We start from the raw sequence: 15606 nt of genomic DNA on the forward strand, positions 1-15606 counted from the left end.
AGGGTTTATTGCTGGAGGGCCATTCCTGGTCTCGACTACTTCCTTCTCTCCTTCCTCCCCAACTTGAATTAGCCAAAAGCAGAAGATAGTGAATGGCATTAGAGAGGATGTGTAGATGGTCGAAGAGGCTGGTCTTACCCAATTTCCCCCCTACCTATTTTACAGTTTTAATATTATATCAGCTCAGTCTTTTTAATGTTGAGTGAGAATATCACTGCTGCTGAAAAGGATTAACACAACTCTGGGGCTTATTTAAGACTTCATCCTGTGGCATAGAAAGAACTATTTAAGAGAACAGGTTTGATAAGGAAGGAAGTAGGAGAAGGAACAAATATGATCTGTGCTTAGACTTCTCATTCCAACTATTAAGTTAAATATGGCAGTGAGATTTCACAAAAACTCAGAGGACAAAATTCTTAGACCAGGTAAGTATAACCTGGGAAATAAACAAGATGCTAAAGATAAGTATAGGGGGCTTCCCTGGTAGTGCAGTGGTTGAGAATTGGCCTGCCAATGCAGGAGACACGGGTTTGATCCCTGGTTGGGGAAGAAGATCCCACATCCTGTGGAGTCACTAAGCCATGCGTCAAAACTACTGAGCCTGTGCTCTAGAGCCTGGGAACTGAAACTTCTGAGCCCACACGCTGTAACTGCTGAAGCGTGCACAACCCAATCCAGTTTTCTTGCCTGGAGAATTCCATGGACAGAGGAGTGTGGCAGGCTACAGTCCATGGGATCACAAAGAGACATGACTGAGTGATGAATACTACTACTACATTGTAAAATATATTTAATATATAATAATACTATATTCAAATATATATACAGTATTAGAAATAATCAGAAGAAATTGAAAGGATTTCTTCCAAATGAAAGAAATGTATACCCAAATATATTTTCAGCTCCAGAAGAAAAATCTTGTCATCTCTACAGTGCCATGTAAACCCAACAGCAGTGTTTTATATGATATGATTTTAAAGAATGACCAAAAGAAATAAAGTAGAGAAGAAAAACATTAGTAGAATGGGAAAGGAGCAGGAAAAAGAAGGGAGATAAAGAAGAGAATATAAGGAATGAGGTAGAAACGAAAATCACAGAACTCAGTTCAGACAATGGGGTGTCGCTTGTCTCTACGGCACCAACAGTGTGGTGTGTGCTCTGAGTTTGGTTTAAGTAATTGTGTGTATATTGGGCATAGATCTGATGTGATACCAGTGTGGCTTCTGCTTAATTGATTAAATTCTCTCTTGTCTGTTTCTCCTCATTCCGTTGAGAGCTGTGTTCATCAGTTACAACAGAATTTTCTAACACTTTCTTCCTTATTTTCCACTCAACGCTAACTTGTCTCTGGCCACCAAAGCTCTGGGTTGCATCCACATTCCAGCTCCTTTTATTGCCAAAGTGCCTCAGGTAACAACAAGGCCAGCCTTGAACCAACAGAGTTTGACTTTGCCTCTTTGAGGAAATCAGGGACTTGGGAGGAAAACGTGGAGAACAAGTAAGCAGATTGCTGTTTGTCACCCATAAGTATTCTCTCTTTTCTTTCATAGGACGCTTGGCTGCCTGTAGCCTCCCCTAGCACTTAGCTCTGGCCATGTGAGTAAGTGTGGGCTAATGGGATGTGAGAAGAATAGTCTGGGTCTTTCCATTAAAAGAAAAATGTGGGTGATATCCCTATCAACAGAAAACAGTGAACAAATCCTTAGCATTCTTGAAAAAGAGAACCGAAGTAACAGAAGACATAATTGAAGGTAAGTTCAAGAAAAAAATTTCCGAAATTATTAAAAAAAATGAAATATATTTTGTGTAAGTACATGTATTTTCACTCTATAGCAGAGAAAATAGATTCCAGTCAACCCTGAAATATATTCCAGCAAACTTACTGGACTTTAAAGATAAAGAATTGAATGGGCAGCCTGGGCCGAAAGACCAAGTCATTTTCAAGGGAGAGGAATCTCTGGCTGTAGAATTTTCTATAGCAACATTGAATGCCACAGAAGGTTTCAGGAAAATCCTACAAGACAGTTCTAGAAGTAAAGAACAAGCAAATTATTTTCAGGTATAAATAATAAAAGCAAGTACTTTTGAATAGGGACATTTTGGAAATATTGGTCCTATGAGTACTTATTGAGAAAACTGCTAGAGGGTCCACTTTAGCAAACCAAGACAGGACTGAGACATTTTGGCAAGAAGATTAAAATAAAAATGTAAATGAGGTGAAAGACCAGAGTTTTAAGTGTATATGTCCTGAAAATATAGATATAATGTAATACCAAAAAAATTGCAGAGGAAGGCAGAAATACGAGTGGTAGAGCAAGGTCATTGTTTTACTGTTGGGAGTCAAGGGGTATTATTTGGATAAATAAAGGATAAATATAAAGCACTTTTTATATATGAGAGGTAAAAAATAAAGGGAATGTGCGGCCTAAATTGGGTGGGAGAGGAAAGAGACTGGACAGAGAAATATAGGACACATACTAATTTTGCAAATCTACCAGGGTGAGGGGGAAATTAATGGGATCTGTCTACAGAGAGGATCAAAGGTGCCATATAAAGGTAATTCTAAGAGTAATTACTACAACAAAAGAATAAACCTTTGTAAATATCATAAGTATATACTCCCAACCAAAGGAAATACGGGAAATGAACAAGAAGTCAATTCAATTTCTTTTAAAGGAAAAACCCAGAAGTGGCTCATGTTTCTCCTACTCAGGAGAAATGTGGCAGGGCTAACTGCAAGACCAGTTGGGAGGGTTAGTCTCAGCTAAGCAATCCTATGCTCAGCTTTAACCACTACAGCCAAAATGCAAACCTTCCTAAGTATCACAAGTACACAGATGCACATAAATGCATTGAAGACAGAATGCAGAGTGTTGACATTTTTAATATCCAAGACACTAGAACAAGATGAATCATCAGTACAAATTAACATGACAGAAACAAGTTCAAACATTTTGGTCCTAACAATAACAGGACATGACTTAACTCACTTATTTAAATAATATATTTTGTAATTAAATTACAAAGTAAATCCCAACTTTTAACCATATACAAAAGACTCAAGTAAAAACACATTTTTAAATGCTGAAAATCAATGTACAGGCAAAGGTAATTTTGGCATACATCAACAAAAAGAAACCAGGGAATCCTGATCTGATTATCAAACAAAGTATAATCCAGGACAAAATGTTTTAAGCAAATAGAAATTACAGGAAATATCATAAGAGGTAAAAACAGTCTACTAGTAGACACTCTTATTTTTTATTACCCTCAGTCCACAGATTATCAAGTGGACAAAATGAAAAGGCTCTGAAAGACCCAAATAATACGTTTTAACAAGGTTGATATTATTGATACACATTCAACTTCATATCTAGAAAATGGAAATAGAGAATGTACATTTTCTCCCATGCTCTCTTAAGCAACTCTTGGGTCAGAGAGTAAATATAAATCCAAATTGCAGGCTGTCTGGCAAGCAACAATAATAAAATATTGCCTATGAGAACCTATGTATTATTTAATTTAAAAAACTAATTCTAGAAAGAATGAAAATGTGTATATATACAGCCAATCTTCATTACTCACATATTCCACATTTGTGAAGTCACCCACTCTCTAAAATTTATTTGAAACTCCCGAGTCAGTTCTCATGGCGCTTCCATGGTCATTCATGATGGTGCGCACAGCAGTGAAAAATTTGTGTTGCCAGACACACGTGTTCCCAGCAGAGGTTGAACAAGACAAAGCTCTGCCTCCTTGTTTCAGCTTATTTTGTAAACAAGCATCCTTTTGCCATCTACTTAATTCCATGTTGTTCTCATTTTGTGCTTTTTGTTGGTAATTATGCTGCTTAAAATGGCCTCAAGCCTAGTGCTGAAGTGCTCTCTAGTGTTCTTAAGACTGTGACGTGTCTTATGGAGAAAACACATGTGTTAGATGAGCTCCAATCAGGCATGAGTTATAACGCCATTGGATGTGAGTTCAGCATTAATGAGTCAACATATATAATAAATTAGGTGTCTTTAAACAGAAACATTCATGAAACAAAGATCTATGTTTATTGGTTTACAAAAATAGGACCAGAGGCTCACAAGAACCAAACCCTCTATTTCTTTTGGAAGCAAAGTTTTGCTATTAGCTACTTTGTGTTTGGGGTGACTTCATACAACCTCTATACCATGAATAATGAGAACTGGCTGTATTTGTATACACATGCACACACACACAATGTATTTTCAGAGTCCACCCAATTTTTCCATTGTTTTTGATTTCAGATATTATACTTATTTCTATTTGGTTCTTTTTTTTTTTTCTTAAATATATGTAGTTTTGAAACATTTTGTGAATGGATGTGGAGGGACTAGGAAAAAAAAGAGGAATCAAGCACATTTTTCTATATTTTTGACTCAAGCAACCGAGTAGAAATAATGTCATTTAGTGAGAGAAAGGTGGTGGATGACAGGTTTGGGAGTGAAATAAAGAAATGGGTTTCATGTGTCAAATCTGAGACTCCAAGTGGAAGTTTGGAGTCAGAAGTTGAACTTATGACTTGGCAGTTCAATAGAAGGACCAAAGGAGGTGAAATAAAATTGGTGGTCATTAACATATGGATAGAATTTATGGCTACCAGACTGGATGAAATATCTAGGGATGCGATCTCAGCTACACTTCAACATGTAGATACAGGAAGCCATGAAGGGACCATCACCACCAACAGTACCACAGCTATCAACTCTCTGATCAACATTACCAACAAATGACCAGGAAGGAGCTATAAGCAAGTAGGAGATCATGATACTTTAGCAGACAAGAGAGTGCATCAAATTCTCCCAGCTTACTCACCTGATCACAGTGATGCCAAGACCCACCAGGTGTTAGGAAGCAAGAAGCAGCCAACAACCTCCCAGTCAGAAAGACTATGATCAGATCTCCCTCTGATAGGCCAACCGGCTTCATCCTCTTGACTGGAGAAACCAGCTTGTTAGAAAAAGATTCCTTCAGGTCTAAAGCCCAGGCTCTTGGGAGGAGGTCTGCCTCCCCATCCTCAATGCTCCCCACGCCTGCTGCCTACTCCCGCCTCACCCATGAGGTCAGCAGAGCTGCTTATCTGTGGTCAATCTGTATAGTCTTCTTGGGAGCATGTGGTGTAGAGGCATCCTTACTATCGCAATGAGATCTACAGAGAATCTTCCTTAGCCAACAACACTGATTACATCACTGTACATGACAAAGAACCAACAATGAAAACTGACCAACCTTCTAATTTGTGGTTTCCTAACATGTCCTTATCCCTCCCTTTATTTCAATATTTTTCCCCCCAGATTTAAGTATACAATCATATACTTGGATTAAACTTTTCACAGACTGATAGAATTAGTCATTTAAATTACTCTTCCAACACATTCTTGGATGCATCAGTATACAGAAGCTTAACTAGTTCTAATGCAGAGTTTCTTCTCACCAGCCACATGGCGCTAGTACTTTTAACCTGGGCCAAGGATGGTTGGAGGCATAAATCACTCCAAGTATTTGGGGTATGGCATTGGCTTAATCTTGTGGAATTAGTCCTTCTTGGTTTCATCATGGTGGAAAAATATGGAGGTTCCCACCTTACATTTAGCACCTAAGGTTGCTGGATTGTGAGGCTGTGTCAATATGTATATTTGTCACTGGGAACCTCTATTGTGACCAGACCATGGGCTATGTTGCAAATGAGACTCCTGACTCTTTGCCTCTGGGTGAAACTCAGACTTTTTTTTAAAAGGGAAGCTCTGAGTTCACTTCTTTATTCTGTGGAAGTAGGGAATCATTGTAAATTATCCTGCCATGTTCTATAGGATGAGCTATAGGAATTATATCTACAGCCAACAGCAACTCAGTCGTTAGCATGAGTGCAAGCTTGGCCAAAGTCTTTGAAAATCTTGGAAGCCTTCTATACCTTTGTTTTTGGGGACACCTCAAATCTGGCTTTTCCTTCACTTTTGCTAAATTCCCACACAACACCAGTAATAATGCTCACTTTTGAAGTCTGTTTATATATCTTTACCCAAAATGAGTACCATGAGGAAAGAATGAGTTTCAGCAGCCATTAGTAGACATGTGGTCTGATTTTTCAGGAAGGAGAAGTTGTAGAAGGGTTGAGAGTGTGAAATTGATAAGTTGAGAGGTGTGGAAATGGGACAAGGCCCATAAGGATGAGGTCTGATAAATAGAAGGTGTATAAAGAAGGGTCCTCAGTATTTGGAGATCAAAGAACATTACAGAAAATATTTTGACAGTGCTGAGAATAATAATTAACCTGTAAGTAGTAAATACTTATTAAATACTATATGAGAGAGAGAGTCTTAAAAAGGATGTTGCATATATCCTCACTTAAATCACTGAACAAATCATTTACATTATATATTTAGGTGAAGACAAGAAAGGAAATCTGAACAGAAAAAAGATAAAGGATCTCAAACTAGTTCAGATTTAGCAACAAGATTGGAGACTGTAGTAGAAAAATCTATATTCATCATATTTTACTGTTTTTAGGTAAGATTCTTTCCAAATACTTTCTCTATTTCTGCCAACAAAATCCAACTCTATGGGTCTGTGTTTTGTATAAGGCTAACTAATCAGATTCCCGAGACCAGACTTTTTAAATGTAAGTCTTCATACCTAACAAAGAATTAGACAAAGAGAACGAGGGGAAGTCCTCTCAACCCATAGCTTTAGAAGGAGAGACAGAATTCTCTACCATAAAACTAACGCAAAGAATTGCCTTACATGGGAGAGATATCCCACATAAAGCATATGAATGGAGGGGACATATGTATATCTATGGCTGATTCATACTGATGTATGGCAAAGACATCATAATATTGTAAAGTAATTATCCTTCAATTAAAATAAATAAATAAATTCAAAACAAGAATTGCCTTGACAGTATTAAATTGAGAATTTTCATAAGAAGGTAAGACATGTCTGTTTGTAACCATTACCAATTTGTTCTGTTCTCTGTAATACAAATTTGCCTTGAAAGAGTTATTTGGAAGGGTCTTGTAATACTCCCCTCATTAGAAACTATTGCCACTTATTACAAATTTCTTAAGAAACTTAATTCTGGTTGGTTGTCTTGATAATTTGGAGGCCTGGCCCTAATATTTTAAGTGACAGGTGGATCCTTAAACTATTATATAGATGCTCCTAAGATTTTATATTAAATCAGAAAAAGATCCCTGGCATTCTGATTTCCTCATATGCAATAAAATGACCATAGATTTCCTACTTAAAAAGATTTTGAGAGTCTTATCTCATTTAAATTTATTCCAGCTCTTTTGTAATGGGAAAAAGATATTCATAGATGGAAACAAATGTGTACACTATATAATTTTTTTTAACGTGTAAGAAAATTCATAGTGGAAGAACATCAAATAAGACATAAACAAATGGGTATGTCTCTGTTCTCCCTAAACTATTCTGCAAAATCAATGTATTTCTAATTAGAGTTTCCAAAGAACTTGGGAAGGAGATGGGGAGGGAATCTTCTTGAGCTAATTCAAAAATTCACCCCTAGCATCAGTCTGTTGCTACTTCTGAGCTCTCCCTTTTCTCCTGCAATGTTTTCATAAAATAAAAACTAATATTCAGACAAGTAAAAGGTGCTGTGTGATCAAAGTGCCTATATACAAATAGGCAAAACTCATGGGATTTTGACGGAAATATTAAAAATTATCAGGTACTTCAAATATTCTAGAATCAAATATAGAGCAATATTTTGAAAAATCTAGAAATGGCTATTATAAATATGATAGGAAACCAAAGAACTAGAGAGAAAAAGGCTAACAAATTTGATCTCCTAAAAATTTATAACTTCTTTAACACAAAGTATTCCGTTAACAAACCTAAAAGAAAAACAACAAATGGGACAAAATATTAGGAACATATAGGACCAAGATTTAGTGTGCATGTATCTGATACAAAGATTTCTATAGTTATGCAGTATAGTAAGAAAAAGAAAAACACCACAACAGCAGACACTGACCGAGCATCCCATGACAAAGCATTCTGTGAGGAAGGAAAACAAATGACCAATAACAAACGGAAAATACTCAACCACACTAAAAATGAAAAGAGTGCATGTTAAGGCATCCTTTAAAAAAGGTTTTTTGTAGTTCAATTTAAAATGTTATGTATTTTAATTTTCTAGGTCTGATATAATTTTTAAGAGAGAGATATGCATAGAATTACTCTATTTAGATAAAACTGTATTACAAAAGGTGTTAACGCATGCACAGAAAAATTCTGGAAATGTATATGTTAATATTTATAAGAAACATTTTAAAGCAAGAATAAAAAGCAAGATATTCACATGAAGATATGAGCATTTTGAAAAACAATTAGTTTAAAAGGCATTAATCTTTTTCTTATTAAAGGTACGGAAAATATAATAAATTTTAGCATTAAAAAATTGTTCATTTGTAACATGAAAATCGAGTAAATTCTTATGCAGTCTTACTTCTTTTCCCACTGTGTTTTCCCAAAGTAGAATTGCTTCCAATATCCGTGGAATCTAGAAAGTAACAGGTGGTGGTCAGAAACTTAAAAAAACTGTAAACCTGAAAAATCTCTTCACTACTTATGTGCATTGGTTTCCTCATTTATGAAACAGGGATAGCAACACGTATGCCACTCAGGTTTTACATTTTTTGTGAAGATTAAATAAGATCTTATTTGCAAAAGCTAATGAGAAATCACTATATAAATCAGCAACATGTTAGAAGGCCTCCTCCAAAACTATCTAATGAGTTTACAAATAGTTGTCTGAGGTCTTTTTTTTCTGGTAGGGTAAAGGATTGTTTGTCTTTTGAGGTCTTTCCAAGGTTGTGACAAAATGACGCTATTATCTTCCAGCAGAAGAACACATTTCTTTGCCCCATGATATTGTCAATTTCACCAGTGATTTCAACTACATCATCCAGGTATAATCAGTTGGCCATTCTGTTAAATAGAATTCTTTCCTCCCTGCAGTTCCCCGAAGGGTCAGGTCAGGTAAGTGCAAAGAATAGGGTTGTGACGTGGACTGAGTGCACTCCCTGTCAAAGTGTGTTTACACTTGAGCGCATCAGGAGTGGGAGCTCTGATTTCAGACTCCTGACACCCTGCAGCCCAAGGTCCTGTGACCTACACCTTCTGTAACTGGTCCACCCCTTGTTGGGAGCTGCTTGAGGTTCTCCTTGAACACTGATCACCTTCCACAGCTACTCCTGGGTCTGGGGTATCTATTCAACCACCTCTATCCCGACCTTGGGTGGCCTTACCCATCCTATCAATGCTTGGTGACTTTCAGTCATTGCTTCTTGGCCTCTTGAACACTTTTTGAAGAATACATGACACAGGAGCACTTCTAAGTCCTTGGAGCTCTGCTCGTAAGTTATGGCTTGTAAAGAAATTTTCACTTACACCTCCTCCCCTCCTCTTTCCCTGACTCCTACATCACAGGGTGACTCTGCCTCTGACATCTCTTTCTCTTGTTGCTGCTCCTCACTGTCCTTGTCCCTTCCTTTTAGTCTGTTTTTACTCTTCACCCAAAATACGCATTTTTATTTTTCTATTTTTTTCTTTATATACTTCTCCAATCCACTCATTGATGACATTTTTACATACATTTGTACTTACTTTTATGTGACATTATTCTTTTCCAAAAATACTGTTTGTTACATTAATATGTATTCAGTTCAGTTCAGTTCAGTTGCTCAGTCGTGTCCGACTCTTTGCGACCCCATGAATCTCAGCACACCAGGCCTCCCTGTCCATCACCAACTCCTGGAGTTCACTCAGACTCACATCCATCGAGTCGGTGATGCCATCCAGCCATCTCATCCTCTGTCATCCCCTTCTTCTCCTGCCCGCAATCCCTCAATCAGAGTCTTTTCCAATGAGTCAACTCTTCACATTGAGGTGGCCAAAGTATTGGAGTTTCAGCTTTAGCATCAGTCCTTCCAAAGAACACCCAGGACCGATCTCCTTCAGAATGGACTGGTTGGATCTCCTTGCAGTCCAAGGGACTCTCAAGAGTCTTCTCCAACACCACAGTTCAAAAGCATCAATTCTTTGGCACTCAGCTTTCTCCACAGTCCAACTCTCACATACATACATGACCACTGGAAAAACCATAGCCTTGACTAGATGGACCTTTGTTGGCAAAGAAATGTCTCTGCTTTTTAATATGCTATCTAGGTTGGTCATAACTTTCCTTCCAAGGAGTAAGTGTCTTTTAATTTCATGACTGCAATCACCATCTGCAGTGATTTTGGAGCCCCCCAAAATAAAGTCTACCACTGTTTCCACTGTTTCCCCATCTATTTCCCATGAAGTAATGGGACCAGATGCCATGATCTTCGTTTTCTGAATCTTGAGCTTTAAGCCAACTTTTTCACTCTCCTCTTTCACTTTCATCAAGAGGCTTTTTAGTTCCTCTATACACATATTCAATTGTTAAAGTAACTTTAGTATTCTCATATAAATACTGTAATAAATGAATTTTTGCCAGACAAATGTCCAAATGTTGAAACCCAGAAGGTAGACTTTTTTTTCTATTCCCTCAACAAGGTTGCTGAGCATCTCTCACATGTCAGATGCTGAGGTGAATGATGGTGATGATGCAGGGCAGAAGACTACTGAAGCATCAGTGCTTATCAATCTTATGAGCAACCAGGGAACTGATGCATAAAGAGGGATGCACACTGGTACACAGAGACTGTTAAGACACATTATACAGTCTACTTTGGGGATGCAGAAGGCAAGAAGAACTAGCCTGGTTTGAAATGAGGGACCTTTTCTAGTGGAAGAATCATGGAAGCAGTAGGTAAACAGATTAGGGAGAAAGGTGACTAAGATAAAAGCCCCAAATGGATGGAAGCGCACATACAAAAGTCTGGATTCAGCAAATGCAGGACACCAAGAAGAGTTCAGTGGGTCTGAACACTGAGTGAGACAATGAGAGGCAACGATGAGGATGGAGAAAGATGCAGGGGCCTCAGGCAGGGAGTTTGGAAGTCACTCAAAGAAGAATTAATTTATTCCAAAGGAAAATTAAAGGACATTCGGCTATTACATAGGACAGCAGCATGAACACATTCGCTTTTTTGAAAGATCAGCTTAGCTAAATCACTTAGACTGTGTTTGGTGGGAACAATGTTGGAAGAACGAGAACAAACAGGAGCCTGTAGAACTAGATCAAGTGAGAAGTGATACAGACATGGATAAGGGTACTGACATGGAGATGGAAACAAGTGGACAGGCTGGAGACATTTAAAAGGAATAACTGATAGAGTTAGGTGACAGACTGTTGTTGTTTAGTTGCTAAGTCATGTCTGATTGTTTTGTGACCCCCATGAACTGTAGCCCACCAGCCTCGTCTGTCCATGGGATTTCCCAGGCAAGAATACTGGAGTGGGTTGCCATTTCTTTCTCCAGGGGATCTTCTCGACCCAGAGATCAAACCTGCATCTCCTGTCTTGGCAGGCGAATTCTTTATCCCTGAGCCACCAGGGAAGCTCAGGTGACTAGATGGGTTATGTCAATTGAGATGTCTCTGTCATGGATGACTGAGAAGTTCAAGTTGAAAGAATGAGTCAGTAAGTGTTTTAGAGGTACAGAACATTGGAGGAGCAGATACTGGTTTTCAGGGGAAAGATGATGTGCTCAGTTTTGAGTGTTGAGTCTGAAGGTCTTTGAGAGATAAGTGGAGAAGTCTAAAACCTTAGGACTTTGGCCAGGTCTTTCTGATACTTGGATAATTGAGTTTGAAAGCACAGAAGACAGAGTCAGGCTGGGCTGGAAATGTGGGTTGAGGAACAATTTGATTGTAGATGGTAATTGAAGCTCTAAGAGTACGTGAAACTCCATTGGCGAAGTCTCTTACGAACTGCGTGAGTTACAGGAGCCATTTTGATACCTGGGGATAACTTACCCTAAAAACTCACTGCCATTGTGAACAATGTTGCTTTGGTCTCATGAGCCTCTCAGATCCACAACTTCTCCATTTCTCTCCTCTCTTTTGCACTGTCCCGCTTCTCTCTCTACCATTTTTTTTTCCTTATCTTTTAACCGTTTATCTCTCTGTTCAGTTCAGTTCAGTCGCTCAGTCATGTCTGACTCTTTGCGACCCCATGGACTGCAGCACGCCAGGCTTGCCTGTCCATCACCAACTCCTGGAGCTTACTCAAACGCATGCCCATTGAGTCAGTGATGCCATCCAACCATCTCTCTGTGCCTCATCTTTATCCCCTCCACTGGTTACTTCCTGTATGTATCTCATTCCATCTGGTTTTCTATGCTTCTGTCTCTGGAGCTAGTGTTATTATTGAAGTGATCCCCTCTAATCTGGCACATCCCTTTCTAATTTTTCTTTTCTTTCAATTTTACCTTGATCTTTGGCTTTAAAATATTACAGTCTTTGCATTTATCTATTTTTTATTCAATGACATTTAGCTTCATCTCGCAGTTTACCACTTTCATTGTCACCATTTGCTTGCTTTTTTGACAATGGCCACTCTATTGATTATTATTACTTCTGCCAGTTCTCTACGAGTTTCCTACATCAAAGGCCTATCAATCACAGACTTTATTATCATGTTTATGGTAAAGTTCCTAGAGATACCTTGAAAATTACCCATCTTCCTCTATAAAACTTCCCGATCTGGTGACATTTGGATCTTGTGAAACTTGAAACATACTCAAACATCCACAACTCAGATGGGCTGAGGAGAAATACACCTGCTCCAATGACCACTCTTCATATCCAACAGAGATTTGCTCTCTTTCTACCTAGCCACACCTCCTCTTTCTCTTCCTCTTTATGGTCTCCTTAGAAAATTTATCTCCATCACTTTGACTCTGTGAGCTTCTCTGCCCCTGATTTCTCTTGTCTTCTGTGTTGATTTCTCTCATTTCATCAGTTATACTCTTTTTTTAAAGAATTATTCATTGTTTATTTGAAATTCAAATTTGATTGCAGGTCCTGTATTTTTAATGTTTATTTATTTGGCTGCATTGGGTGTTAACTGTGGCACATGGGCTCCAGAGTGCCTGGGCTCAGTAGTTACAGCACGCAGACTTGGTTGTTCCACGTCATGTGGGATCTTCCCGGATCAGGGATCGAGCCTGTGTCTCCTGCATTGCAAGGCAGACTCTTAACCACTGGACCACCAGGGAAGTCCAGTTATATTGTTAACATCTGTTTTTTTAAAAAATTTCTCTGTTCATCCTTTTTTGTCTTATCTTTTTAGGTGTTTTGTATGCCATATAGCTGGTTCCATTCCCACCCTCTTTGTTTATGGTTTTTGCTTTTTGCCTCTCAATCTGGATATACATATTTCAATATTCACACTAATAGTGGTGGTTAAATATATTCATCAATATATACATATATATTCATATATGTGTGTATATGTGACATATACACACATACATATATACATATGCATTTATTTGTTGTTCAGTTGCTCGGTCATGTCTGACTCTGCAACCCCATGGACTGCAGCACACCAGGCTTCCCTGTCCATCAGCAACTCCCGGAGTTTGCTCAAACTCCTGTCCATCGAGTCAGTGATGCCATCCAACCATCTCATCCTCTTTCGTCCCCTTCTCCTCCTGCCTTCAATCTTTCCTGGCATTGGAGTCTTTTCTAATGAGCCAGATCTTCACATCAGGTGGCCTAAGTATCAGAGCTTCAGCTCCAGCATCAGTCCTTCCAATGAACATTCAGGGTTGATTCCTTTTGGATTGACTGGTTTGATCTCCTTGCAGTCCAAAGGAAGAGTCCAAAGAGTCTTCTCCAACACCACAGTTCAAAAGCATCAGTCCTTCCATGCTCAGCCTTCTTTATGGTCCAACTCTCACATACATACATAACTACTGGAAAAACCATCAGTTCAGTTCAGTTCAGTTCAGTCGCTCAGTCGTGTCCGACTCTTTGCGACCCCATGAATCGCAGCACGCCAGGCCTCCCTGTCCATCACCAACTCCCGGAGTTCACCCAGATTCACGTCCATCGAGTCAGTGATGCCATCCAGCTTTGACTATATGGACCTTTGCTGGCAAAGTAATGTCTCTGCTTTTTAATATGCTATCTAGGTTTGTCATAGCTTTTTTTCCAAGGAGCAAGTGTCATTTAATTTCATGGCCACAGTCACCATCTGCAGTGATTTTGGAGCCCAAGAAAATAAAGTCTCTCACTGTCTCCATTGTTTCTCCATCTATTTGCCATGAAGTAATGGGACTAGAAGATATGCATTTATTATTGTTAAATATACTTTCTTGCATCAGACACTGATACATTCCCTTGTGACTATGCCAGATCCCTGTATCTCCTCTTTGGACTCTGATCATGCAACACAGCTCTTATCTTTCTGTTACATAAAATAGTCACTCCTTTTTATCCTTAAACATTTGTACATCCATTAATATTTCCTCATCCCAAAATGGGGAAGCAATAGCTAGCCTGCCTAAGTCTTAAAGACTTTGTGATGGCAGAGTAAGATCTTATTTGCCAAGGGAATTTAAAATACCATCAGACAATCTAAACACAATATGTTGAATATCTGACAAAATCTATACTAAAGTTTTAGAATGGTTGATCTTAAGCTTTTATTTCTGTCTATAATTACACAGCAGGACCAGTTGTCTTTTGATGTGTTTATAATTACAAATGGCATTAGTGTCAACCAGTATACCACTATAGAAATCTAGGATCTTGGTGTTAGTAGACATGACAGTAAGTGCTTAAAAAGATACCATCATTGTGGTAATTGTTTCTGCTAAACTAGGAATATAAAAGTACACATTTAGTTACTAGGGGTTCCCAGGTGGTGCAGTGGGAAAGAATCCACCTGCCAGTGCAGGAAATGTGGGTTCAATCCCTGAATCGGGAAGTTCCCTTGGAGTAGGAAATGGCAAACCAGTCCAGTATTCTTGCCTGAGAAATCCCATGGACAGAGGAACGTGGCAGGCTACAGTTCATGGGGTCACAGAGTTGGACATGACTGAGCACACACACATTATTATATTATATTATTATACTCATTTTGTTAAGCGTGAATTTATAATAATTCCCTGCCTCCTTCCATTTTCTAAAAATCCCAGAAGTAGTTTCCAGGATTAACTGGATACAAGGTAGTCAGGGAGCTCAGAATGAAATGCATCTGGAAGCAGTAGCTTTAAATTCAGACTCCTGACATGCTGCAGGCCAAGGCTGGACATCCTAATCTTCTTTACCTGACCCATTTATTAGGGCTGAACTAGATGTTGCCTGAGGCTCTCCTTCGTTACTCAAGTCTGAAGAGTCACCACCGCTCATCCCTGCAGAAAGAAATAAAAGTCCTTTACAATCTCAGTCTGTGTCCTAGGACCAACCAATACAGCATGGAATTCTTTAAAAGGAAATTTGGAAAAGGGAAGCTTGTGTAAGAGGGTTAAGGATAATTCTCCCACCAGGCACCTCCCGTGGCTCCATCTGATCTGGTGGTCAAGGTTGCTCCAGGAACCACCCCCAAGGCTGGGAGTGGCCAGGACTTTGCTAAGGAAGGCACTCCCTTTGGTCACTAGCTTTTACCCTTTCCT

General features: G+C 38.8%; 1 protein-coding gene across 43 annotated transcripts in view; it reads right to left on the reverse strand.

Moving 5' to 3' along the window:
- The window catches only part of LOC147377707 (nuclear autoantigen Sp-100-like), a 94711-nt gene that overhangs the window by 26575 nt on the left and 52530 nt on the right, over positions 1 to 15606 (reverse strand). For 21 of the 43 annotated variants that reach the window (XR_015140575.1, XR_015140564.1, XR_015140553.1 and 18 more), the window contains 2 exons: positions 15262 to 15345; positions 8501 to 8554 (listed from right to left, as the gene is read on the reverse strand). Coding sequence is in view for 39 of the 43 variants with exons in the window: in XM_086336007.1 (XP_086192133.1) it covers positions 8501 to 8554; positions 15262 to 15345 (138 nt within the window). In the remaining 4 variants the exon portion in view is untranslated. Of the gene's footprint in view, positions 1 to 2864; positions 7887 to 8500; positions 8555 to 15261; positions 15346 to 15606 lie in introns of those variants that run through there. The other 22 variants (XM_086336021.1, XM_086335959.1, XM_086335912.1 and 19 more) reach the window with 5 other exon arrangements.

This window comes from Bos grunniens, chromosome 2, assembly GCF_055505025.1.
Source record: "Bos grunniens cultivar Pamir isolate PY7600 chromosome 2, Bosgru_T2T1.0, whole genome shotgun sequence".
In the NCBI taxonomy this organism is placed as follows: domain Eukaryota; kingdom Metazoa; phylum Chordata; class Mammalia; order Artiodactyla; family Bovidae; genus Bos; species Bos grunniens.